Source organism: Brassica napus, chromosome A7 (genome assembly GCF_020379485.1).
Source record: "Brassica napus cultivar Da-Ae chromosome A7, Da-Ae, whole genome shotgun sequence".
NCBI lineage: Eukaryota > Viridiplantae > Streptophyta > Magnoliopsida > Brassicales > Brassicaceae > Brassica > Brassica napus.
Window position 1 is genome coordinate 16,679,719 of NC_063440.1, and position 27,340 is coordinate 16,707,058.

At 35.4% G+C, this 27,340-nt stretch overlaps 6 protein-coding genes and 1 pseudogene across 7 annotated transcripts; 2 read left to right on the top strand and 5 right to left on the bottom strand.

The window, feature by feature from the left end:
- Positions 1-710: 710 nt before the first annotated feature.
- On the top strand, positions 711-3,135 carry LOC106352825 (cytochrome P450 71B5). Its single transcript, XM_022688908.2, has 2 exons — positions 711-1,686; positions 2,347-3,135. The coding sequence occupies exons 1-2, from the start codon at positions 799-801 to the stop codon at positions 2,959-2,961; spliced, it is 1,503 nt and encodes a 500-aa protein (XP_022544629.1). The 5' UTR covers positions 711-798; the 3' UTR covers positions 2,962-3,135.
- A 6,183-nt stretch (positions 3,136-9,318) lies between these two features.
- Positions 9,319-13,677, bottom strand: LOC106352826 (B3 domain-containing protein REM20-like). Of its 2 annotated transcripts, XM_013792464.3 has the most exons (13): positions 13,508-13,677; positions 13,211-13,366; positions 12,958-13,039; positions 12,648-12,845; positions 12,181-12,231; positions 12,026-12,082; positions 11,846-11,874; positions 11,705-11,762; positions 11,556-11,612; positions 10,702-10,806; positions 10,031-10,475; positions 9,869-9,948; positions 9,319-9,777 (listed from the first exon to the last, which is right to left on the bottom strand). In XM_013792464.3, exons 10-13 carry the CDS (start codon positions 10,777-10,779, stop codon positions 9,529-9,531), a joined length of 852 nt encoding a protein of 283 aa, XP_013647918.2. In that variant the 5' UTR covers positions 10,780-10,806; positions 11,556-11,612; positions 11,705-11,762; positions 11,846-11,874; positions 12,026-12,082; positions 12,181-12,231; positions 12,648-12,845; positions 12,958-13,039; positions 13,211-13,366; positions 13,508-13,677; the 3' UTR covers positions 9,319-9,528. The 2 variants fall into 2 exon arrangements, with proteins under 2 accessions (XP_013647918.2, XP_013647917.2); XM_013792463.3 differs by lacking the exon at positions 13,508-13,677 and having other exon boundaries at positions 10,702-10,787; positions 13,211-13,445.
- Positions 13,630-14,592, bottom strand: LOC106352827 (DNA-binding protein S1FA1). The gene is made up of 2 exons (XM_013792468.2): positions 14,361-14,592; positions 13,630-14,012 (listed from the first exon to the last, which is right to left on the bottom strand). Exons 1-2 carry the CDS (start codon positions 14,385-14,387, stop codon positions 13,809-13,811), a joined length of 231 nt encoding a protein of 76 aa, XP_013647922.1. The 5' UTR covers positions 14,388-14,592; the 3' UTR covers positions 13,630-13,808.
- A 319-nt stretch (positions 14,593-14,911) lies between these two features.
- On the bottom strand, positions 14,912-16,256 carry LOC106352828 (probable E3 ubiquitin-protein ligase LUL2). Its single transcript, XM_013792469.3, has 3 exons — positions 15,843-16,256; positions 15,307-15,766; positions 14,912-15,228 (listed from the first exon to the last, which is right to left on the bottom strand). Exons 1-3 carry the CDS (start codon positions 16,130-16,132, stop codon positions 15,109-15,111), a joined length of 870 nt encoding a protein of 289 aa, XP_013647923.2. The 5' UTR covers positions 16,133-16,256; the 3' UTR covers positions 14,912-15,108.
- Positions 16,257-20,328: 4,072 nt separating this feature from the next.
- LOC106352830 (60S ribosomal protein L12-2-like) lies at positions 20,329-21,087 on the bottom strand. The gene has a single exon (XM_013792470.3). The coding sequence runs from the start codon at positions 21,003-21,005 to the stop codon at positions 20,505-20,507; it is 501 nt and encodes a 166-aa protein (XP_013647924.1). The 5' UTR covers positions 21,006-21,087; the 3' UTR covers positions 20,329-20,504.
- Positions 21,088-22,270: 1,183 nt separating this feature from the next.
- Positions 22,271-23,451, top strand: LOC106355521 (annotated as a pseudogene).
- Positions 23,452-23,467: 16 nt separating this feature from the next.
- On the bottom strand, positions 23,468-26,224 carry LOC106356714 (cytokinin riboside 5'-monophosphate phosphoribohydrolase LOG4). Its single transcript, XM_013796443.3, has 7 exons — positions 25,950-26,224; positions 25,473-25,570; positions 25,349-25,379; positions 24,930-25,029; positions 24,109-24,179; positions 23,891-24,034; positions 23,468-23,799 (listed from the first exon to the last, which is right to left on the bottom strand). The coding sequence occupies exons 1-7, from the start codon at positions 26,070-26,072 to the stop codon at positions 23,719-23,721; spliced, it is 648 nt and encodes a 215-aa protein (XP_013651897.1). The 5' UTR covers positions 26,073-26,224; the 3' UTR covers positions 23,468-23,718.
- Positions 26,225-27,340: the final 1,116 nt, after the last annotated feature.

Genomic DNA, 27,340 nt, shown 5'->3' on the forward strand with positions numbered 1-27,340 from the left:
GACATTCTACATCATTTCATTCCAAAAATCAATAGTCCAGTTGCAGCTTTGCATTTGACCATTTGTTCTCTACATTTACATATTCTTGTCCTCATGAATCTACTAAAATTTGTAGCTGTTATTAATTAATTGCTGTTCGTACAGTCGAACACTCATATATTTATATACAGTATGAATGATGAATTTTTATTTGACTTTATATATATATATATATATATATATATATATATATATATATGTATATGTGTGTGTGTGTGTGTCTATAGAAGTTTTATCATTTGTTATATTGGCTTTGAAAATATATTACAAATCGAAATTATAATTTGTACAAAGGTCAGCGATTTGAGATATTCTTGTTCTTTTTCCTTTACGATTTTTAATATCTATTATATAATATTTAAAGTTCGATATTCGCACTACGGTGACACAAGCACAAACTAGGTTTATAAAACAAGGTTCGTGTTTATCAACCAGCCTGCTATATTTGCCTCGAGAGAGTCGACTTTATTCAAACACAATATATATATATATATATAGACTAAATCAACATATATATATATATATATATCTATAAATCAATATATATATATATATATATATATATATATATATATTGAAACCAATTTTAGTGTTATTAATAAAAAAATGGAGGGTAAGAAAATAATAAATTGATTTAGTCAAAACCCAGCCAAATGCATTGCCTCAGTGACTATATATATTGCATCTTTGAGAACTCATTAATTACTCTTCACTTCAAACACAGACCAGAAGAAAGAAAGCCAAACATAATCAAGAACAATGTCTATTTTCATTTGTTTTCTCTTACTCTTCCCTCTCTTGTTGATTTTCTCTAAAAAGCTTTTACCGTCGAAAGAGAAGCTTCCTCCTGGACCTACCGGTCTACCGATAATCGGAAACTTGCACCAGTTTGGAAGATTTCTTCACAAATCTCTTCACAAAATCTCCCAAGAATATGGACCAGTGATGCTTCTCCATTTCGGGGTAGTCCCCGTGATCATTGTCTCTTCCAAAGAAGGAGCTGAGGAAGTGCTCAAGACTCATGATCTTGAGACCTGTAGCCGACCTAAGACTGTTGGGACGGGGTTGTTTACTTACAACTTTAAAGACGTTGGTTTTGCTCCTTTTGGTGAGAACTGGAGAGAGATGAGGAAAATCATGGTGCTCGAGCTCTTTAGTCAGAAAAAACTCAAGTCCTTCAGGTATATTAGAGAGGAAGAGAGCGAGTTGTTGGTCAAGAAGGTGTCAAATTCAGCTAATGAGAAACCAACCTCATCAGTTGATTTGAGAAAAGTCATTTTCTCATATGCGGCCAGCATCATTTGTAGACTCGCTTTTGGACAGAACTTCCACGAGTGTGATTTTGTGGATATGGAGAGAGTAGAAGAGTTGGTGCTTGAGTCAGAGACCAACCTCGGCTCGTTGTCGTTGGCCGACTTCTTCCCTGCGGGATGGCTCATTGACCGGATCTCCGGCCAGCACTCGAGGCTGAACAAAGCCTTTGCCAAACTCACCACTTTCTTTGAGCATGTGATTGATGATCATTTGAAGACTGGACAACCCCAAGATCACTCAGACATCATCAGTGTCATGTTGGATATGATCAATAAGCCCAATAAAGTCGGTTCTTTTCAAGTCACCGATGACCATCTCAGAGGAGTCATGTCGGTTAGTATGAATAATCCCTTCCCTTTAGTAAAATCTCTAAAGTTTTAGAGGTGACTTGAGGAATATCGCGTGTGGGAAGCAAGTTAACTTAAGATATAACAAATACCTTGTTTATTGGTCCGTCTTAGTTTTTCGTCTTCTCACTTGATTCATATTGCTCTTAGTGTTATAGATTTTATTTTTTATGAGAAATATTCTATGAAAAAATTAAAACTTGTTGTTCCAAAAATAGTACACATAGAAAAAATTCCCTAATTATAATATTAACTTCAAGTTATTTTTTATTTTCTTTTATTTTATATTTGGATTTGGGTTTAGTGATTGAAATTTAGAATTTACCATTTAGTGGATGAGATTAAGGTAAGAGTTTAGAGTTTGGAGTAATTTAGTCATTTTACCTGTTAATTAATACTATTTTGGAGATTTTATTTTTGTGTTCTTTTTTTTTCCCAAGTATTTGAATTTCATTGAGAATTAATGATTTGTAGTGTTTTACAAATGGTGATAAGTTTTAGATGCAGCCTAGGCAAACAATTTTTACCCTATAAGGTTTATTTTTGTGTGTTATTTTTCATCATTTTTTTGTACTTTAATATTTTTACCCTATATTTATATCCTCTTTCAAACCCAAAATCATGAATCATTCTGTCTTTTCATCAGGACGTGTTTTTGGCTGGAGTAAACGCAGGAGCCATCACAATGATATGGACAATGACAGAGCTAAGCAGACATCCGTTAGTTATGAAAAAACTCCAAGAAGAGATTCGAGCAACACTCGGACCCAACAAAGAGAGAATCACAGAAGAAGATCTAGAGAAAGTTGAGTACTTGAAGCTGGTGATCGAGGAAACATTCAGATTACACCCACCAGCTCCTCTCTTGCTCCCAAGGCTTACAATGTCCGACATCAAGATTCAAGGCTATAACATCCCCAAGAACACCATGATCCAAATCAACACTTACACGATAGGACGTGATCCCAAAAACTATACAAAACCAGAAGAGTTCATCCCCGAGAGGTTTGTAGATAACCCTATAGAATATAAAGGTAAGCATTTTGAGCTATTGCCATTCGGAGCCGGACGTAGGGTCTGTCCTGGGATGGCCACGGGGATCGCCATGGTTGAGCTCTGCCTTCTCAGCCTTCTTTACTTCTTTGATTGGAGTTTGCCTGAAGGAATGACGATTAAAAACATTGACATGGAGGAAACCGGAGCTTTCGTCATCGCCAAGAAAGTTCCTCTAGAACTCGTACCAAATCTTCATCGCTGGTGAAGAATGTAATAAACTAATAATTTAAATAAGGTCAATATTTCTTTATGTTTCTCTACTTTATTATCGGTTTGGCTTCTTTTTTTATATGTTTTATATCCTTTCTTGTAATAGGTGTATTTCATGTTTGTAACAATGTCTTAAATAATCTTAATAAACTTATAGTTTAATCTAATATTGTATCTTCATTTTTTATTGAAAGGTTCCATTGTTAAAAACCCATTTTAATTTGATATAACGTTGGCAAAAATATTAGTCAACAACATATCAATTTTTCGAAAATTTAATTAATAAATGGCAACATGTAAATTAATGACACAACTATAAAAATATCGTAACCGAAAAAACTGAACCGCAATATAATGTTCGGACATAGAACAAAGGGAAAGTTGTATTTAACTACTTTTAATACAAACTGAGTGTTCTAAAGATATAAGTTCGACAACATTTTAAGTTACATATTGATACTCGAGAGTACCTGATTCACACTTATGACGGCGATCACAGAGCACGATATAGTAAAATCCACTAGAAACGAGCGATCAGATTCAGGTGAGGTGTACACATACTAGATAAGTATTTTTGTTATTTCTTATGATGCCTTCAGAAGAATTATGAAAATCCGATAAAATAATAACAGCAAATGTAACAAACCAACTCTAGATTTACCGAAGTGTCTAAACAACCTAATTTTGTTGTGTTCCGGGTTAAAACTACGTTTATTACAGAAGATTATTTTAAAATCAAATGTTCTAAATACAAATTGTGGGTCTGGTGGAAATTATATATGGACACAAAAACGATAACTTCAACGTTTTTTTAATATATAACTTCAACGTTAATAAAAATAAATGTGTCTAACTTTTTATTTATAGGATTTACTCCATGAAAACTAACAACTCACCATAAGAAAACTATCAGATTTACATATTTTCAACCTAAAGAATAAAACAGAAGTTTATAATAAACTATCTGAATTTCAACTTCATTTTCCAGAATTCGATGGGCACATGAGTGAATTGGGGTTTCAAGATAAAATCTGCCAAATGTCAAAATATTGACATGGAATAATGAACATGCATGAAAGACTTTGTCAAAGAGTTTGTAACATGTCATGCCAAACCGTCTCTATTTACGAAACTTGGTGAGAGCGAAACATCTGGCTCCACAGAGTCAATATACACATGTACACAACGAGCGATACTTTTCTTTTCTTTTTTGTTTAATCTGAAGGGTATCTAAGCTAAAACCCAACAAATTCCAAAGGGGATATTGACAAATGACAACTAGTCCCCTCCCCAACTTTTTAAGACGTCTTAAAACCTAGATTCGATCTCCGCCTGGCCAAATAACAAGTGACTACAACTTTGGTTCTCTATTCATCTGGTCTCTCTTTGCTAGAGGAATCTAGACATTACTTGTAAACTTTCTAGATATTGGGCTTCGTCACCGGACCTCTTACCTTTTGAAAATTGCTTTAACTAGGACTCGCCATGGTCGCTTTAGAGCATTACTTCCACTGGGTCTCGACCATTGCATATGCACAGAAAAAAAAGTGATACTAACAAAAATCGTAGATAGAAAATACAGAAATACTATTATTTTTTGGTATAAATGATGTATAATAGTTTGACCTAAATGCTGTACACGAGTTGATAGAACAATATATTAAAAGTTGTCAACCAGTTTTTTTCTGGTAAAAGAAAATAGAGAAATAACAAAAACTATAGTAGCAAAAAAAACTATAGTAGCTTTTACTCTCCCACCGTTATGAGTTTCAAAATGAAAACAGCTCAATCTTATTTAACAAACTTGTGATAAAGATATATAATGTGAAGTGACCAGACCATAACCAACATATTAGTATTCTTTTTTGAAAAAAACATATTAGTATTCTCAATGTTGGAGTTACTTAGATATATATCCCAAAAATATACAACGACGCGCATTATCTAACTCGTTATCACAAAAATACACACACATACACAGATACATATATATTTTCAACAAAGAAAATCAACCTTAGTTCTATATTCTTCGGAATGCTTCAACATCTATGTTTTTTTTTTAATTCAACAATTCTATATTAAGTATAATCTATTAATATATTTCCTTTCCTTAGAAGTCACAAGTTATCTACAAAGTATATTTTATTTTGTTTGGTAAAAATGTTAATATACAAAGTATATTTTGTATCACAATTTACTTATTCGTATTTGAATCTTTGGGTCGAGAATGATAATATATTGGATAAGCATTTGACTGTTTTATTATGAACATGTTCAATTTGCTTTTTTGTTCATAATTTTTTTTTCACCTTAGTTTTATTTCTATATTTTTGGGAATGCTTTCAATATCTATGTATTAAACAAAAAAATTGTATCACAATAAAGCAGGTCAAATGCTTATCCAATATAAAATAATTTTCACCAAAGATTCAAATACAAATAAGTAAACTTTTGAGACAGCTATAAGTTTTCTGTCTGAAATTGTATACTATGTAACTTGTGACTTTCTAAGAAAAGGAAATAAGATATTCTTTCATAGTCAATATAGAATTGTTGAATTAGCATAACAAACAAATAAATATCTACTATTCGTAAAGAAATAATTGAATTGATATATTTGATAACTTCAGTTTATCGCCACTCACAATTTATTTGGATGTTGTTTGACCAAGGACTTCTAGACGAAATACATAATATTTCCCGTACAAACATATTTAAAAAAAAAACATAATTTCAAGAGAAAATTACCTAGACTAACCTATTCTTTTCTAAAAATAGCTAGGATAACTCATCAAAATTGTTATTACTCAGATAACCTACTAATTATCTAAGTAATTTTATAATTCCTAAATTACCATTTTATGCTCGTTTACAAAATCATTTGAAACAAATAAATATATATATATATATATACATATATAGTATAGTTTTTGTTATAAGTTATAACGAATGCGAAAAGAAGAAGATATATATATATATATATATATATATAGTATAGTTTTTGTTACTTTTTTGTTATAAGTTATAACGAATGCGAAAAACATAAGATAGTCACTAGCCTTCACTACAACCATTATGAGTTACAAAATAAAGAAGCTAACACCTTCTAAGAAATGTGTAATAAAGATATATTATTATGTTTCAAAAAGAAAAGGGGATATATTGTGCATAGTGACCAACGACCAAAAAGAAGATATTCATGCGTATAATCAATTTTAGATTTGTGTAGATATCCCAAAAAGTATACAGCTACACATTATCTAAAACCATTTTCACAGAAATACAAAAACATAATTATATACAAGTTCAGTTCCACTTTGTTTATAATTCTTTTTCAGCCTTAGCTCTATCTCTATATTCTTTGGAATGCGTTCAACATCTATGTATTAAATAAAAATATTGTATCAAAATATAACAGGTCAAATGCTTGTCCAATAATTATTATTTTCATCCCAAAGTTTCAAATACGAATAAGTAAACTGTCGAGACAACTATAAGTTTAGTGTGAAATTGTATACTTTGTACATAACTACTGACTTTCTAAGAAAAAGAAATAATAAAATTTTTATAGTCATTTTAGAGTTGAATTAAGATTATAAAAAAAAGTAAAATATTGGTAAATAAATAATTGAATCGATATATATATTCTTTGGAATGCATTCAACATCTATGTATTAAACAAAAAATATTGTAACAAAATATAACAGGTTTAATGCTTGTCCAATAATTATTATTGTCATTCCAAAGTATCATATATGAATATAAGTAATTTTCGAGACAACTATAAGTGTAGTGTGAAATTGTATACTTTGTACATAACTTCTGACTTTCTAAGAAAAATAAATAATATAATTTTTTATAGTCATTTTAGAGTTGAATTAAGATTATAAAAAAAAAGTAAAATATTGGTAAAAAATAATTGAATCGATATATTTTATGTTGACAAAAAAATAATCGATATATTTTATGAACTCAGTCTCTCGCCACTTACAATTTATTTGGAAGTTGTTTGACCAAGGACTCGTAGACAAGGTAAATGTAATATTGACAAACGTTTTTTTTTAACACACTTTTTTTTTAACACACTTATTTATACGAAAAACATCATTTGCAGAGGCCTGAGAGAGAGAGAGAGAGAGAGAGAGAGAGAGAGAGAGAGAGAGAGAGAGAGAGAGAGAGAGAGAGAGAGAGAGAGAGAGAGAGAGAGAGAGAGAGAGAGAGAGAGAGAGAGAGAGAGAGAGAGAGAGAGAGAGAGAGAGAGAGAGAGGAGAGAGAGAGAGAGAGAGAGAGAGAGAGAGCGAGAGAGAGGAGAGAGAGAGAGCGAGAGAGAGAGAAGAGAGAGAGAGAGAGAGAGAGAAAGAGAGAGATTTAGTTATATAATATATGTATATATATTCTTTTTTACAGAGAATGACTATTCTATAACTCAAACTTGAGGTAGTTTAGGTAACTAGATCAGAATAAAACAACCAATATAACAAAGTTTTATATGAAAAGGTTTCGCAATCTTAGCTAAAGAATCCAAAATTCCATTATGTATCCTTGGAATATGCAATATCTTGAAGTCTGGAAAACATATATGCAGCAGCGTCTTAATAGCCTCTACTTCTGTTGCAAAACTTGACCAAGCTTGAGGTTCCTTCAACATCGCCATCAGATCTTTTCTATCTGTTCCAAAGCGCTGAAATGAAGAATGTGGTAGTATGCTCTCCATTGTCCATCAGAGTGCTTTTACTTCCAAATGTAAAGCAGTCTCTCGTCTCTTTAAGTTTCACATTCTCATAAACTGAATCTTTCCAAAACTATCCTTCCAAACTCAGCCACAACTACTAAATTGTGTTGTGGAAGTCCATGAACCATACACCATGTAGATATTATCTGTGTTTATGACCTGGAGTTCCTCGCTACTATGCTCTTGTGGAGCGGAAATGACCATCTCACTTTCCGCATATCGGACTAGTTTCAGATGATCTCTGTCAATCTCCCTAAAGAGTTTAACATTTCGAATCTTCTAGATATACCAGATTATTTAAGGATGAGGATCTCTGTCTAATTCCGGTTCAATAATGCTATTTTTTCTCGAGAAGTGGTAATCCATATTGGCATAAATACTTGGTAAAGAAAAAATGTTGGGCTAAATAGTGTTGCTAGGGACCATACTTGTAGAGCTTGAGAGCATTCAAATATTGCATGAATAACAATTTCTTTTTGTTCCCCACATCTTGGATAATAATTATCAGATTTTATATTCTGGTGGTTCAGGTTCCTGTTACAGCTACATGTACATCATGTCTTGTAGTCAGTATATTGCTTATAATGTTTCAATATTGTCTTCCGTATAGCTTAACTAATATTGTGTAGTTCATTTTTTTTATCAAAATGAATTTTGAAACCAAATTCGCGTTTAGTTGACATAAAATTGTTGACAAAAAAAAATTGTTGACAAAAAAAGGAAGTTGACATGACATGGAATTGGAAGGTATTGATTGCTTCCGCAAGATTTAAGAAGAAGAATAAGCCTTATAGAATAACTTAGTCACAACTCAGAGTTTATGATAAAGTTGTTTTAAAAAGTATAGTCTTTCTTTTAGTTACTTGTCAAATACATTCAAAAAGTCCAACCTTGGAGTCAAAAGACTGAAAACTTCTCTAATACTTGTGAAGGATTGAACCGCATTATTAATTAGTTAATGTGTATGACCCAAAGCTTTTTTTATTGAACCAGTAATATACTAATTAATTTGAAACTGTGTAGATGTTACATTAAGAGAAGTGGTTGACTAGATGGAGAGTGTATAATGTATTCACCATCGTTAAGCTTTGGGATCCAGATTCACTTACTCTAAGATGATTGCTTCTATTTTAGTAGATTTTATGATTACATGCTTCTCTACCTTCGTTGGGTTTTTTTATTCTTTTTATATCGCATGTTTATTCCGCAAATAAGCTGTTGAATATGAACTTGACAAGAAACCTCCTGATAGTGTAAAACAGAAACTATCTCTTCAGGTTCTCTAGAAAAAGAGGGTGACACAGTATTCGATCAATATGGAAGATTGTAGAGAGAACATTGTCGTGTGTGGAACAGAACATGAACCATCGATGCCTGAAGTAGTAAAGGAAATTCAGGATGGAGAATGAGCATTGCAGTGCTGCCTTCTGGCTGCAGACAACATTAGAATGTTTTAGTGGTACTAGTGATGTCTGCGGGATATGTGTTAAATATTGTTTTATTAATCTAATGCTTTTAGTCTTCTATCAAAAATATTAATCAGTATAGACAACTCCACTATTGCTTCACTGTCTCTGTGTTGTGTCAAAGCTTGTTGGATTTTTTGTCACCTTGGAAACATACTTCAAAAGTCATAGATGCATTACATAATAAGCACTGAAAATACAACATGAAACATGATTAAGTTCACAAGGTTTCTCGGGGATAAAGAAAATAGTACTAAGATAAAACAAGCAAAAGCCATACTAAGACATAGATAGTTATTGTGATAGTGGTGATGATAAGTGATGGATGAAGGGTGCGGTGATGGTAATGATGATGAAGAGTGATTCAACCACGTCCACGAGTGACTCTGATCTTGATGGTGTGAACTTTATTCCTGATGTGAAACATCTCACAGTGGACAGTATCACGCTCTTTAAGCCTGTTCCTTCTACAAATCCTGTCCCATCCTTTGAAGCAGATCCTATCATCAGACCATTTCCCTTTAGCCCCATGCATGATCCCTTCTCCATCAATGTACTTGATCCGGTCACAAAACGTAAGCCCATGTTCTTTCACCACATTTGCAGGAATCAACTTGCATAACACACAAAACATGTATAAGCCACAACCATATTGAAAGAATGAACAAGACGGTAAACAAATATTTAAGTTATTTGTTTCTTACCAGCTCGTAGATCCTGTTCTTGAGGGTGGTAGTAAAGCATGGATTAGACTCTACCTCCAAATTTGAAAACCCTGCAACAACTGAGACAAAAAAAAACATACTTCAGCAACAAGTTTGTGTGTTAGTTAGTTAGTAAGTAACTACTACCAAGAACTATCTCACCTTCAGCATTAGATACAGTGTCATCACTGTCAACATGGGAGAGACTCTGGCTGACTTCATCATCTTCACCAGCAATGAATGAAGAATCATCATCGCCTTCTTCTTCTTCTTCATTTGAATCAGCAACCACTGAAGAATCTTCTTCTTCTTTGTCAGAATTAGCATCAGAGAGTTCCACCGTCTCGACCTCAGCTCTTATCTCCTTACAACCAGAACGACCAAAGACGCTGACCTCGAAAGTGTGGGAACCGTCGTAGACAAAGGTCAAGAACTCCCCGTCCTTGAGTTCATGGTCCTCTGCAAACTTGGACCACCCTGAAGTGAAATACGCACAGTCACGTATTTTCTTGAAGCTCACAGTCCAAACACCACCTCCAATGCCTTGAAGCTTAGCTGTTTGCGGCAGTGGGTCTTCAAGATGCTCAATGAAAGACATTGGAATCGCCTGAAAATCACCAAAACACAGACGCATAAACATCAGAAAACTCGTTCTAACTAAGACTTAGACGTATTGAAGAGAAACAAAGGAACAAATCCAGAATCTTTTCATCACATTTCACCCTAAGCAACTAAAGATTCTTTCCTCCTAAACCATAACTCTCCCTCTACTAATTCTTTCTACTTATTACATGGAAGAAGGAAAAAAGAGAGAAAGAGAAGAAGAGATGTACCATTGATTCAGAAGCAGTTTCTGAGAGGAAGACCTTGAAGAAACGGGGAAGATCAACATCTTCTTCACTTTCAGACATGGTGAGGTCTGTTGTAAGAGAGATTCTCTAAAATGAGTTGGAGAGAGATGAGAGATTAAGTTTGAAAGAGAAATGAGTCAAGAACAACGATACTTATAGACCAAGTTGAGTCAAAAAGCTTTGGAAGAAAAACAGCGGTGTACATGTAAAAGATCATGTTATTTACAGTTTAACCCCATAAAATGTTATAAATTACAGTCAAAGCCAACAGAAGCTGGTTATGAATTCATGTTCGTACACTGACAAAAGGAAACTCTATAAAATAAACATAAACATGCTTGACTATGGTCAACCAAAGTACATCTTTATCTGATCACACTCTTTGACACAGAAAATTCATGTCTGAGACTGAGGAACTTTAAAACTTCAGAAAAAGATGTAAAATAAATGAAAAGTTGAACACCAAAGTTAAGAAGAGACTAGACTGTACAGCATTATCAGCCCAGCTAAGTGTAGTCCACTCGATACTCTGTTCCATTCTTCGTATTATAGTATATTATATAAACTCGTTAGACTTATGTTTCTTTGATGAAAAAAAAAAAGACTTTATGTTTCTAATATTACTGTTGTTTGCTTCTTCTCTGCTTGTTAAGGGTTTTAGTGTTACATAAGAATCTAACATGCAGAGAGATTAGTATTGAAGTAGAAAAGAAAGCAGCGCTTAACTTATATAAAGAACAATTAATTCCTTCAGGCATATTATTATCTTAATTAAAAGTTGTTCCTCTGCACTGATTTTGGAATACAATTTGTTTTGCAGTTTTGGAGAGACAAACCTTGAACTTGCAGCCTTAAGTTTGTAAATTGGCAGATGAGGATGATCCATGTCTACCCTGTTGAAAGAGAGAGACATCAACTACATACTCAAAGCTGGTTTCAATCATATAAGGGAACAAGAACACCACCACTGATAGCTGAAACTTACTCCTATCAAAGAAGCCAATTTTGTCAATGTGGGTCTAGGACCCAAAGGCTCTTTTCACCTGCATACTTGATGAGGTCATCAAATATGGACGAAACTAGACTTAAGTAATACAATATTCAAGAAAGAGTATCTGAGACTAACCAGCACGTAATGTCCTCTACTCGTTGGTGCTGTAAATAATGTATCATTAGTAAATGATCAAACATCATTGATCAGTGGAAACGAATAAGAAGAAACCCATTATTCTAAAGTTGTCAGATAAAAAAATTAACAAGTCTTGTAGTTAATATGCAACTTAGAAAGTGAATGAAGATGATATACCTGTTTTGTTTGTTGCCTTCCCTACTCCGTGTGCTCTAATCTAAACTTGGGTTTCATCTAAGAGATAAACAAATCAAAGAAAGAGTCAGATGAGGAGGAGGGATGTTAAAAAACAAAAAAAAGGCACAGGGTGCAGTTGTTGGTAGCAGATTTACCTTTTTCCTGAAAGGCAGCTCAGGCAGGGACGTCTTGTACACTACTTGTAGCTGAAATTTCAAACAATGTATGCAACAAAAGATAGTTAGCTTGGTAGAAAAACTAAACATAGATTAACTATCGCCGCTGCAAATGCGTACAATCTAGTGTAGACACCTTGAAACAGTACTTCCAGTGACACAAAACTAAAACCTTTTCACAACGTACGGTTTAGCTGACAATAGACACTAGCTCTCCAAGAAGCGTAAAGAGAAAGACGGAGAGGAAGTGTTTCATAATGGTGGAGAAAACTAAGAAGTATACCTACACTGCTTTATAGAAAGCCACTAAAAGACTAAAGCTCGAGAGCTAGACCACATAAACTGATTTACATATAAAGAATGTATGGTAAAAGGCATATAGACTCCGCACAAACATGCAAAAAGCTAGTAGCCCTTTCCCTCTACAAGAGATAAACAAGACTTACTTGAGATGATTGCTACTTAGTTCATTAATCTTTCCAGGTGTTGCAGGCTTCAGCAGTCCTTTGAATTGACGCTCTTACATCTTCAAACAAAAAGAAACTCCTCCTTGCAATCATTTTGAAATGGATTCCCTTGATCTTTATTAACATCCTCTTGGATAGTTGGTAAGCCCTTCCTTTGACTCTTATGCTCCAAAACACCTGATTTTTTTTTTGACAAATACATCAATCAGCAAAAGTAAGCTATACACACAAACTGATTATCAAAATCTAGAAGGTAACAAAACGTAGCTGGTTCGAAATTCAAAATGACCTGCGCTAGTGAAGTAGGCATTTTTTTTTCCAGGCAAGACTTTTGCTTAGATTAATCACACATTGTCCATCCTCATCTGCCTCTGAATGTTATTAAAGAAGGTAACCAAACGTAAGCACACCAACGAAGGCGAAAGTCTCATTCTTTCTATCTCTAATTCCTACCTCATAAAGATAGAAAAATACCAATCTCTACAATCACGCAGATTTTGGAAAAATTTAACAAAACTCAAAACCCTTCTAAAAATCCATACCGGAGAGGAGGAGAAAAGGAGGCTATCATCTTCAGAAGCGACATCAATCAGACCCAAGGCCATCGACTTTGACCTCGCTTTGCTTAGTCTCGTTGTCTAAGATCTCCAACGATGAAGAAAAAAATAACAGTTGTTTCTCAACTCTTGTCTTCTCACCTTCAACACAATCATATACAACGATGTAGTTTCGTAAAGCATTTTTTCTTGTTGTTGGATATGAAGTCTCTGGATTTGGAGAGGAAGCTCTCGTAGTCGTATTGTTCTAAGGAAATGAAAAGTTCAAGAATAGAGCCAAACCGTGTAACGTTTGTTGGTAGTTCTTACAGCAATGACGTTGAAACCTTACGTAGTCGTGTTGAAGACTCTACTCTTTGAAAATCAAAGGTAAGTAAAGTCAAAACTAAACACACCAAACAAAAAAGTCTAACCAAACAAAATGGGTGGCTGTCCCAAGTGATATCATACAGAACTCATGACATAAGTTAAGGAAGCAAAATGTTACGAAAACAAACAAACAAAAAAGGTGTGAAATTTGATGACAATTATAACCTTTATCCAAGCTTTGAACAAGGCACAGAGTTAAAGCTAAGGTGGGTATTTATTCTCCAGGCACAGGGACTCCTTGCTTCAGCTTCTCCCGCTTGAGCTTCTTCTTAGAAACGGGCTTCTTCTTCCTTGGGGGTAGGTTCTTCTGAGCATACACGTACATCACGTAGTTGGCGACAAGGAACACAACAAGCGGACCTCCGACAACAAGCAGCACGATTAGTCCCGGGTTCAATCCTTTGGCTTCAGCAGCCGCCTATCAAATGTCAAACCAATGAGTTGCATATAAAATATCATACCAACCATTCTAGACACAAACACTCTAGGATCGATCACGCTTATACCAAGCAAAACGTGCATGCAATTGTTTGTTAATCACCACACTATTAACAATGTTTCAAAATGAGATGAGACTGGTTTCACATTTGAATAATATCGCAATTTTTTTCTCGTAATTAAATCATTAACAAAATAGTCTAAATTCCTCAAAAAGTAATCAAATGAACATCTTTAAGAGATCTAATTAGAGGGATCGTAGAAAGGGAGCCGTTGGATCATACAGAAGCAGCAAGTATAGAGATGATTAACGACGAATCGACGATACCTTTCCGGCGAAACCTTCTCCATCCATGAATACGATCCGAAATCTGCAAGATCAGCTTCAGCAACGTAAGAATGTTAGGAGGAGAAAGTGTAGGAAACGAAGATCTGTTTTCAGACGAGATTATTAAGACACAAGTACACACGCAGATTTGTCACTACACGTGTTTTATATCCACTACATAGCCACTTCCAGTCATTGTAAAACTCTTATTTTTGACCCCTTTACTTTTCAGGAATGTCCCAATTCACCCGTAACTTCTATTATGTTGGTTAGACCCCTGCCTAAACAAGATTTGAGTAATCGGTTTTAATTTAATTTCAGTTAGCAGCAAGATCGTTGGTTCTAGTTTCAAGCAATGACTGGAATCATGCTGTCTGAAAATCAGGTGCTATTATATCTAGTCATGTTTTCTCTTCCTAAACTAGAATAGGAATATTTCGACAAATTATTAAAATTTCTGAAGTCTTTTTTACCAATTCATATTTCCTTTCAGAATGCCCTTTGGGTATATGTGGTTTCCAATGAAATTGCAGTGTTTATTCAACTCAAGCTAAGCACAAGATCTGAAGTCGTCTTTATAGTAGTACCAAAGTAGCCTTGATGTTATACTAAACACTTGGAACAAAAACTAGAATTAAAAAAGTGTCATTTGGACATATGTAGTCAGTAACAATAGTTTCAACGACTCCATATCCACCACAAAAGCAACAACATTGAGAAACTGACTATGTACAAACGTGGGAAGAGCTCAGTTGTTGGAGACATTGGTGTTGACAGTTATCTCCAAAAGCCTATTCACTGGTTGTCTACAGATTGGACAAAGGTTCGTCTGAAACCTCAAAAGCTTTGCACAACCGCTACACATACACTACCAACACACCCAAAGAAAGTTAGCAAAATCTCTCCAAAGTAGATTGCAAAACAGATGTTGTAAACTAATGCATACCATGTGCCTGCAAGGGAGAACAGTGGTGTCTCGCGGCTCAGTCAAGCAAATCACACATTCCTTACCACTCTCCGTTTCATCTTCTCCACCACTACCATCAGCTGTATTACCAATCCCGTAAATCTCCTTGAGAACATACTTACTCCCATTCACCCACAAGACCTGCTTCACCACTTTAGCCTTGTACTCGCCTTTCTCCTTCTCCAAAACCGCATGAGTTATCTGACGATTCGGTGTTTTCCCCTCAGCCTTCACCGCCACATGATACACATCAGACTCGTTAGCCTCAACCAACTCAGCCTCTGATAAAGCAGACAGCTCAATCCCTGTTCCACAAGGCTGCTTGAACTTCTGTCCTAAACCCTTTGGGAAACTAACAGTTGTAGATGGAAACAGATCCGCCTTAGTAGCAATCAAGTCACAGTCTTTGCCTTCTTTAGCAAAGAACATCACAGTGATGCTGTTGATCAAGAAAGACAAAAGTAAGATCTCCAACAAAGACAATCTCTAATTTCACAAGAATCGTTTTTTTGTACCTTCCGGGAACGTTGGCGTCGAAGGTGAAGGAGAGCAAGAACTTGCCGGGGTTTGATTCATCGGGCTCGAATCTCAAGGTGTCCTTGTTCAAATTGACGTCGTTCTTTATAGTCACGGCTTCCTGGTGCTCCACGTAAGCAACCTGAGGGTAGGGAGCCCTAGTAGCACCCTGAGGATTGTGGTATGGATAGTAGCCCTGGTAGTACTGGTGATACTGCAACGGAGGAGGATGATTAGGGTTTGTGTACGGCGGCGGATCTCGGCGAATTCCACCGGTTACATTGCCCATGATGAATCAACTTTGCGAAGATCGATACGAATCAAAGAGAATCGGTGGAATGGTGATGATCGGGGAAGAAGCCAACGCTAGGAACGATCAGAACCGAGATTGGTTTATTATTCAATTCTCTATTTATTTATTTATTATTACTCTTTTATAATTCTTCTTTCTCTACTCTCTTTGGGCCTTTACATAAATTAGAAAGAGATAGACAACTGTTTTTCATGGATCAATAACAGCAGTATCAGTAGCTTAGGGTGGAGTCTTGAGGATCATATGAGCTTAGAATATTTTGGATTACGAACGTATAACAAAAGCTTCTCAGCTTTGCATGTTGAGATAGAAGAGTTACTTTGGACAGCTTCATGTATGAAAAACAGAAGAATTACTTCAGTACGGTTTGAAACGGACTGCTCAGACTTAGTGGATATGACTACAAACCCGGTGGACTGGCTAGCATTCGCGACAGAGATCGATGTATCCCAGAGGTTACAGGATGACTTCGAAGATGTGAGACCGTCTCATATTCCTCGGAGTCGGAATAGCCGGGCAGACAGGTTAGCAAAAGATGCATGGACCAAAAGTTATAGTTTCTTCCACATAGATCAGACCCAGACAGATGAAAATGTTATTCGGAGGTTCAACTCGTCTGTTCTCCACTTGATCTGCTTAAATGGATAGATGACAAAGACAATTGTTTTTCAATATCCTCATTTCTACTTCTTCTTTTTTTTTTCTTTTGCAAATTTCTGCTTGTAAAATCAATAGTTACATGATATTATTACAAAACAACAGTGGGGGATACAAAGACAAGTGCTGGATTGTCTCGGTTTTGACCGGTCAGTATATCTGCTATTATTATGCAGGTTTTAGAAGTTAGGATTTTGAAGAAGTTGTAGGAGCCGAGTGTGTTTGAAGGTTGGACAAAGTCCCTAGCTCATGGCAATTTTGATTGGCCAAAGTCTGGTGCATTGCAATCTGTGGTGGATGATAGTTATGTGACATGTCATATGATGGTTTAGTTGTGTGTTATAGTTTCTGAACAATGTTGATAACCAATGTTTAAAAAAGTCGTTAAGTGGTAATTAAGCTTTTATAGGGAATTATTGATTATACATGCTTTTAGACTGGTTTTTGAACGCTTAAACCAACTTTATAAAAAGTCATTCGTGAAAAAACATTTTGTTTAAGTTTGATTTACAGTTTAGACGCCGTCTACCTACCGATTTTTAGAACACTTAACATTTTGTTATTATATTTTTATTTGTTTTTGTGGTAGTTGATTATAATTGGTAAAACATAAAGGCAAACGCAAGAATATAACCTCATTGATTTTAATTCCAGTCACTTGATAAAGGGTCTGTTTGTTTCTCCAGTCATTTGGATAAAAAAAAAAGAGTTTTGTTTGTTTAGACACTAAAAGTACAACTCATTCAGATGGATCATCCGGATGACTTTTGGAAACCAAAATATCACATTTTCCCGCCAAAACCGCAAAAACGTATTTTTCCGCCAAAACCGCAAAAACGCGTTTTCCCGTCAAAACCGCAAAAACGTGTTTTCCCGTCAAAACCGCAAAAACGCGTTTTTCCGTAAAAACCGCAAAAAACGTGTTTTCCCGCCAAAACAGCAAAAATGCATTTTCCCGCCAAAAACGCGTTTTCCCGCCAAAACCGCAAAACGCGTTTTTCCGCCAAAACCGCAAAATGCGTTTTCCTGCCAAAACAGCAAAAACGCATTTTCCCGCTAAAAATGTGTTTTTCCGCCAAAACCGCAAAACGCGTTTTCCCGCCAATAACGAAAAATCTCGTTTTCTCGTCAAAACCGAAAAATTTCATTTTAATGTGTTTCCCTCCAAAAACTGCAAAATGTATTTTCTCGCCAAAACCGAAAATTTGTATTTTCCCGCCAAAACCGAAAAATCTTGTTTTTCCGCCATAACCGAAAAATCTTGTTTTTCCGCCGAAACCGAAAAATGTGTTTTCTCGCTAAAACAAAAAAATCTTTTTTTCCGCCCAAACCGCAAAAAGAAAATTCGTTAATTTTGAAATAATTCTAATGTAAATATATTAAACTAAATAATTAAATATAATATAGTTAAAATTAATATCAAACATATGATTAAACCAACACAAGGGTATTTTGGTAATTTGTTTACTTAACTCATTTGAATGGAAATGGAAATGAAAATAAAGAAACAAACATAAGATTCATTTAGATAATTCATCTAGATGAGCCATGTGGATAGACAAACAAACAATCACAAAAATGTGAATGGATCATCTGAATAGATCATACAAATGAATCATTTGGATGAAGATGACAAATGGTGAAACAAACAGCCCCAAACTTGGCATTGGTGTAAGAAAAAACAATTACACCAAATGATATTGCACAAAAAAGCAAGTAGAAGATATAAACTAAGAAAACGGAGATTTGATTTGGATACATTTGTACGTAGAAAAAAAGATAACAACTATTTGAAGTTATCATCTTTTTATTTCAGAATGCGTTTTGGTGGATGAAAACGCTTATTAGACGTTTGCTGCACTTCTGAAAGACCCTAGAGACTTGGAACCTGAAGCCCTCAGAACGAATTGGTGGTAGACTGCAGCAGTAGCAGCTCAGATGAATGGTCCCAACCAAAAGATCCACTGTTCAATTTTTTAATCATCAAATCAAAGTTAGTTAGGATGCATGCTTGTCTTCCCTAATAAACAATTAATATAGGCCTTGTTCGTTTGCTCACCCAGGTGATCCATCTGGATGAAGATGCAAATTGATGTTCGTTTTGTGCATTATAATGCTACATCCAGATGGATCATCCACCTGAATTTTTAAAAACTCATCTCAAATTCTCATCCAAGTGAAGGTGAATTTTGATGGTGCATCTGGATGCAGATGCATCTAGTTCAGTCCAAAATGATAAATGACAAAAATGACCTTTTAAAATCAAAATATTATTTTTAAACCGTAAATTTTATTTTTTTGCATATACATTTTTCTGCTATAACCAAAAAATGCATTTTCTCACAAAAACAGAAAAACACATTTTCCCACCAAAACTGCAAGATGCGTTTTTCCGCAAAAAAATATAAAACACACATTTTCATAAAAACACATTTTGTTTTTGTATATGTACCTGTTGTTTTAATTTTTATCCTTTAATTAGTCACTCAAATTATCAGAGTGTAGCACAGCTCAAGTATACCAAGATCGACAACACATCTCTCGATATATATCTGTTTCAAAATTAATATTATAATCTGCATTCGAACAATAGTCCATTTGGAGCTACATGGTATAGGTCAAAAAATTTATACTGTAATGTCCGACTATCTATGAGAACCCATTCTCCTCTAAATATGTTTTATCTCTAAAGTCATCAATGATAATTGATGAACCACCAATTATAAGTATGAAAAACGGGTTGGTGATTTATTTGAACCTCTGGTCCTATTTAAATCTACAACTTTGCCTGCTGTTTTCTATTATAACTATCAATCTACTTCAACACCACCTAGTATGCTACAAAATATTTCTTGAAGCAACAAATCATTCCACGAGCTCGTACGTTTCATTTAAGATTTTGAACAAATGAGAAATACCCAAGTTGTAACATTTTGCGAGTTAAATCTGTTGGTCATCTTCAAAATAATCCGTTGGTTCTACTATATAGATAGATAATGGTGATTCTCCAGTTTTATGTTTTGTTTCGGAAGTCTTGAAAACCTAAATGATTAGCTGTAAGTAGCACCAGATGATGACGTTGAAGAAGATAGGAAGGAAGAGCAAAGACTCTGAGAGAAAGCTTTCTTCAACAATTACTTAAAGCTGTAGAACGAACGAGAGTTATCAGTCTATTAGCTTAAGAGTTCCAATTGATACTCGTATTGTGAGAAAGTGAAATCTTGAAGAGTCACTAGAGAGACAGTGTATTGTGTGTGTTATTCCTAATCTTAATGATACTGAAGAATGTAAATGAAGAGGGAAGAGTTGCATGAAAGCACGATGCAAAGACAGTTCACAATAAAACCAAAGAAAATGATATCAATTGCTCAACGAGATAGTTTAGGATGATTATGAAATGAATCCAAACATTATACTCATGAAGTGAAAGTTTAGGATTAACTACGAAATGATCCTTATGCAGTAAACTACAATACTTCTAGCCAACGATAAGCAAACTACCACAATCCACCAAACAGATCAAAGCAATAGCATAGAAAGACCAAATCAACCTCACATTCTGATCATTCAAGACACCGCGATTGATAAACTCATTATGGTTCTTGAAACAGAAACAAGAAAACACAACAACAAATCCAAAACTGAGTCATTCTAATTGAGGAAAAAAAAAAGACAGCATTTTTTCGATTCCTTAGTTCTCAGGAATATCAATCTCACCCTCTTGAATCTCCTGCTGAAGATCCTTAGGGTCCTTCCCATCAACAGTGCACCCAACAGAGACACAAGTCCCAAGAATCTCCCTAACAGTCCCACTCAGCTCCTTAGCAATAGATCTAGGCCTCATGATCCTAGCGATCTCAATCACATCATCAAACGAAATGTTACCATTGTGCTTGATGTTCTTCACCTTCTTACGGTCCCTCTCCGGCTCCTTCAAGGCCTTGATGACAAGCGCCGCGGCAGATGGAACCACCGTGACCTTAGCCTGACGATTCTGAACCGTTAGCTTGACGGTGACGCGGAGCCCTTTCCACTCCTTGGCGGTCTCTTTGGCGATGTCTTCTCCGATCTTCTTGGGGGCGAGACCGAGGGGACCGATCTTGGGAGCGAGGGAGCTGGCGGCTCCGACTTCTCCTCCGGTTACACGGACGTAGACGTCGACGATCTGGCTCGGGTCCAACTTAGGAGGCATGGTTGTGGAGTGTGGAGAGGCGCCGTCAAATGATTTCTTTTAGGGTTTTTTTTTTTTGAAGGAGAGGAGTGATAGTTGTGGCGGAACCTAGTGTTTATATATGATGATGTAGATTATTCGTGTAACGGCCCAGCCCAAATATATATATGGGCCTTTAGAAAATCTCACTAAAACAAATAAATGCATATTAGTTTTTTTTTTTTCTTTTACCAATTGATTTTGATCCATCAAACTGAAGAATATACGAGGGTGAAAATCTAAATCCGACGGAAACAATTTAACATCTCCAGAAGCATAGCCTACAAAGGGAAAACTCAAACCCAAACAACAGGTGACATACAAAAACTACTATGATCACTAGATAAATCTTCACTCTTGCATTTAACCCCAAGACAAATAATCTTTTATCTTCCTTGAGAAAGAGATTAGAGATAGGATTTCTAGGCTTGGACGAGCCGGATTACGTGCAGCGAACTGCACTAAAAAGAAACAGCGATGCAATGGCATTACAACGGCACAAGATTAAGATTACATGAACCTTCAGTTTTCGGTATCAAACCAGAACACGAACTCGAGAGTCTAACACCATACACCAACCAAGAAGCAACACACAAGCCTAGAATTTAAGCTTCCTTCTCAACTGATCCTTCATCGGAGAACCTAACACCCTTAACCTTTTTATAATTTCTCAACTAACCGAAGCCACCAAGACATGCAGAAGACAATCTGGAAGAGACAATTATTTAAAGCCAGGAGAAAAACTCCAAAACACAGAAATGGCAGCGACAACCGACAAGAACCTGGATCTTCTCAAAGGTGTTAAACCTGTTCTGCTAACCCCACATCACCACACCAACCAAACACTCAACACACCATTAACACAACACTTCTTTCACCGTTGCTGTAATCAAAATTGCTGTAATCAAAACCAAGAAGCAAAACACCAAATCCAACAAGAATGCCTCAGAACTGTCCTCTGCGTATTAGTTAGAGCTGTCATTCCGTTTATATATTCTTTTTTTTTTAAATGCCAAGGAATTGAACCGGAAATATTTTGGTTCGGTATGGTTTGGAACTCGGGTTGTTAGATTTTGTTTTAGGTGTTACTATCTATTCCAAATTGAACCGAACCGAAGCAGTAGTTGCAGTTAATAGATTTGAACAAGTAACTGCTTGCTCCAGTTCCGTTGCGATGTCGAGAAAGAAACTCCCCGTCGTCTTGCCTGAAACAGCTACATCGGTACTTCGCCGTTCAGCGAGGGTAACGGTCTCCTCGATTATTCTCGAGCGGAGGAGGATCTGTGGAAGTGGAACGTCGAGCTTCTTCTAGTGGGAGAGAATCAGGTAACAGTGTTTTGAGTAGATGTAGGTAGTGCGAGATTAGCTTCATCTGGGAAATCAAAATTGTTTAGGAGATGGTGTGAGATCGATCATCTAGGAATAGAAGTAGAAGTCGTCTTCGTCCAAAGACTTAGCACATGCTTAGAGATTGTAATGTTGTTGATGGAGAAGAAAAAGTTAGTGTTTTGTCCTGTCCTGCTAAGGGGAAAAGGATGAGAATTGCAAAGGATAGTGAGGAGAGGAGCTTATTTGACAGTGAAGCCAAGCCCTCATTTCTGGAGAAAGGTTTCTAAGATGGTGCCTGGAAAGTCTGCTCAAGAATGTTTCGATAGGGTGAACTCTGATCTCATCACTCCTCGATCAAGAGAGCCAGGAAGAAGACAAACTTACCACCACTTCCGCAGTTTTCACTCTCTGCAAGTAAACTACTACTAAAACCAAATTCACCAAAGGCTAATAAGATACGTCACTCAGCGAAGAGGCAATCTCTCAAAGAAAGCTATCAGACATTTACTTGAGAAGGAAAGTCATATGGATTTGATCTCTTCTCAGTTCTTGAGCCTGGCGCCACAACCGACTTTCTCTCAACTTCAGTGGATGAAGGGCAGAGTCTTCCGAGAATCGTTGAAAGTCCAAAAGATCAAGCAAAGCTCGTTAGCCCTCCGGTGCTGAAACAGGTGAAAAACAAGGGGGCATTGCATGACAAGTACATTGATCAACTGCATATGAGGGAAGCCAAAAGAAAGCTGAGTCTACTAGACTGGTCAGGAAAGAGAACATCAATAATCAGAAAAAGGATTCGGTGAGAGCAGTTAAAGATGCTCTTTTCTTTGATGTACAAGATGCTATCCAGAAGCTTAAGAATCTAGAGACTGAGAACTCAACTTGTTCTTCAGAGTTCTGCTATGATTGTGGAGATACTGACGAAGAAGAATCATTAATCTCTAACCATATAATGGCACAGAGCATAGGGGATTAGAGAGTCGTTACTGTGAATCTTAGTCTCTTGCACACAGCAACTGCTTGTGTGAGTTTAGTTTAGTCCGATGTTGTATAGACAACAAAAGTTGATTCTCTTTTAATAGAAAGATCATATTTTGATTCCTTTTGTTTGAGATAAAAGGCCAAAAACATTTAACTTCATTAGTTAAGTTACAGAGGAACATGATTCATTGAAACATAAACATTTCAGAGTTAAAGAGAAGTAATAAAATTTACACAAAATATTTTTCTCCCTCAGTGGAAATTTTCAGTTTACACCTTCTAATCAAAAGTTTCTAAGATCTTAAAACACTGTTTCCTTCCTGAAAGTAAGATCTATCTTGAAATCTCCTGACATTCAATAATTATAGTTATATGATTATAACGATCCTCAGTCTTCAGAGGAGTAGCCAATCCGCTCAATCTCCCAGCAAAGCTTAGATGCAACCCTTTCATGGCAAGGTGAATACTCCTGCAAACAGACAACAATAACAACACAGTTTATATGTTTTCAAAACTTCAGAAACCAGTTTCTTTCTTTTGGTTCCATCATATTGCTTTACCTCAAGCTTCTTTACAAGCTCCTTAGCAGTGGGTGCAGAGATTATGATCTGGCGTGCATTGGGACTGATGAATCCTTCCTCAACAGCTTTGTCAATGAAAGAGAGCAGAGAGTTGTAGTATCCATCAACATTAAGCAAACCCACCTGCATCACAACAATGAAGATTAGTTTTTAATGACTTGGGTTTGAAATTATCCACCAAAATTTTGAATCTTTACCGGTTTGTCATGTATCCCAAGTTGGGCCCATGTTATGACCTCCAACAGTTCTTCAAGTGTTCCATACCCACCTGTATATTCAGAAGCAGAAAGAGATTATAATCTCTATACATTATTATTACTATTATATTATTTGATAAATTCAATGCCTCATCCTGTTCTCTGACTCTCTGTTTTACATATGGACATGATCACAAAAGCAGGGTCTTATTGAAGAACAAGACCTCCTTGTATGGGCAAAACATGCTTTTTCTAGGACTGTTTTAGGTTTTGTCTTTATACATGAAACAGGTAATAAAAAAATTAAAACTTTGGTCACAGTAACACTACCCAACAAGCTATATGGAGCAAGAGATATGTCTTATTTTCAGTGCGAGATGTGGATGGGTCAAGGCTTCTTTATCTATTTTTTTTAAGAAAAATTGTCCATATAAAAACTGAAAATCATATACTTTTAAAATTTCAAACTTAAGAGAATGTATACAGCTTGAATTTGACGAAGAAAACATGTTTTTACTAATGTTTCCTCTTCCATCTTCTTTGGCAATATACTAGTCAAAGAGTTAAAACCCTTTTCGGTGCTCTTTTTTTAATCAGCATTATTATTCTTCTTTTTAATTGATTTTGCACAATTAAGAAATTACAAAGTACAAAGCCTAAGAAGATGCTTATTAGATCCTTAAACAAGGCTGTGTAACTAGACTGTGACAAGTTTTATCTCACATAATCATTACTTGTTTGGAGAACTGACAGATACAAAAACAGATGGGACTTTGAACAACTTCAAGATTCAAGAAAGGTTTTTAAACTTCAATACTAACCTGGTAAGGCAATAAAAGCATCAGAGTGTCTAGCCATCTCTGCTTTTCTTTGATGCATATCTGCAACTGCTCTTACTTCTCCTACTGTTTCACCGGTCAACTGCCAAAAAGAAATCCCCCATTTAACCAATAATCTTGAGACTTTCAATAAAATTAAAAGAAGGAAAGCAAAGTAGCTTTAGACTGTTCTATCACAGAAGCAATGATGGCATGTAAGCAAATGGGATTATTTTAAAATTCCTTAAAAGACTTAGCAATCAATCTCTCCATCTCACTTTTTTCTAAGGCAACCATACAAAACTACTGCTTTATATGAAAAAGGTTTGATTTAATGGATAGGAAATATAATAGTTAAAGAGGATTCAAGAACCAAACTAAAATAGTTTTAAGTTTTTTTTCTCTCAGGGTAGCAAGAATACCTCTCTAGGCATGAGTGTCTTGGGAATAACTCTGCAGTAAAATGAGAACAAAAATGAGAAAAATACACTTATTAGTATGTATTAATCTCAAGTCTCTGATTACGTAACTGGTTGAAGAGTTTACCCAATAACATGACGGCCACCGTCATGAACAGCTTGTGAAACCAAACCCATCAAACCTATGCTTCCACCTCCATACACTAGATCAATGTTCCTTGAAACCTGCAAAGTCAAACAAAACGAAGAGATGAATCTTCTCAGTCATTTTTTCTTACTACAGATACGATTGACTAATGAGCTATGAAGAAGAATCAAAACCAAAGATACTGCTATTTGTACAATCATACATATGCAGACATAAAAGATAAAATAATAAAAATGAAAATGAAAAACTGAGCTATCAAAGAAACACAAGTTTCACATATCAACAGTACTTTTAAAGGTTTTTGTACTTGTAGGTTAGTTCGCACAAAAAAAAATTACATGTAAGTTATATAACATGTTAAGTGTTTGTTTGTAACAGAACAAAACAGAGGGCATTTGGTAACCAGAGTATGGAAGCTGTCAAGAGTAAACATAGATCGAGATACGTATGTAATACCAATTCGTTGCCTAAATCCACAGCAGCATCTTGGTAACTACTCTTCTTGCCTTGGCTGCTTCCACAGAACACACAGATTCTTCCAAACTTTGACTTTTGCATGGTTTCAGTGTTCACTTCCATTGATTAAGCAAAGAAAAATCTAATCTATTTGCCCCAAAGAAAACAGAAAGTTAAAAATAGTTTTTGGGTTTGCTTCATAAACGAGAGTGGTACACACCGTACAAATGTCAAAGAAGAAGCATTATAAATACAGAGTGCGTCTTCTCGTCATGCTTATTTATTTATTCTTGGAAAAATTTCAATATTTTTATTAAATAGTTTTCTTTGTATTTTCGGAAATTTTTCACGTGAGAAAATTAAGCGCGCGCGTTGCATCCACCAGCACTTACAATTCATGTTGGCACGCGTGGACCATTTCCTTTTGTTTCTCGTTATTTGTTTTTTCTCTTCCCTTTATTTTTTTGTTTTATTAGCTTTCCTCATTTCCTTTTTTGACTATTTTCTAAACATAAAAGTACTGTATGAAACATCTTTGATATCTAATAACTAACTCCAATGATTCTGGAACCAAAAAAAATCAAAATGGTATAGATGTTTAGAGAACTTTGGTTGAAAGTTGTATTAAATAACATAAACTAAATAAGAAATTGGTATAGTAATAATGAAAGATTACATATGAGAGATGTTTAACATAAAAATAGTTACATAATACAAAAAGGAGTACATATAAGAGATACATTAAATCTGTAGCACGAGTTTTAATAATCTTTTTTTAATCAGAAAATAAAGGCTGATCAAATCATTTTTATGTCTTCGACCAGTTCAATGGCTTTCGAACCTCGGTGTTCTATTTCTTTTTTATATTAGAGTTATAATCGAACCGATCTTTGTTCTACTGAATTTTTTGACCTCTTTCATTTTGGTTTTTCTCGGTTCAGCTTGGATCCGTGAAGAAGAGTTATTAAAGCCAAATCTTGGATTTTTCGAGGCTTTCTTTTTTATAGATCTTTGATGTTTGATTATGCAGGTTTCGCTTTTGTGGTGTGTGATTTGTTCGTCTTCATCCTAGATCTTTGGATGTTTCATCATTGCCTCTTACCCTCGGTTTCAAGTTTTTTTGGTGATCTGTTAATCTAAATGTATGGACGAGGTATGGGTTCTGGTTCTTGATTGCTTTGGTCATGTAGAAGAGCATGGTCCATATCCTTTTGAAGACTTGGTCAGTTTCGGTTTCTTTGGCTTTTCGATGAAAGTAGTAAATAGTGTTTTCGTTTTTTTTTCCTTTTTGTCAGTAGATTGAGCGAGGATTTAGCTCTTCTCAAGCTTATTTTATTGTTCCATTTTATCTGATTTGTGTTGAAGCTATTCAGAGTGTTGGGTCTTTTGGT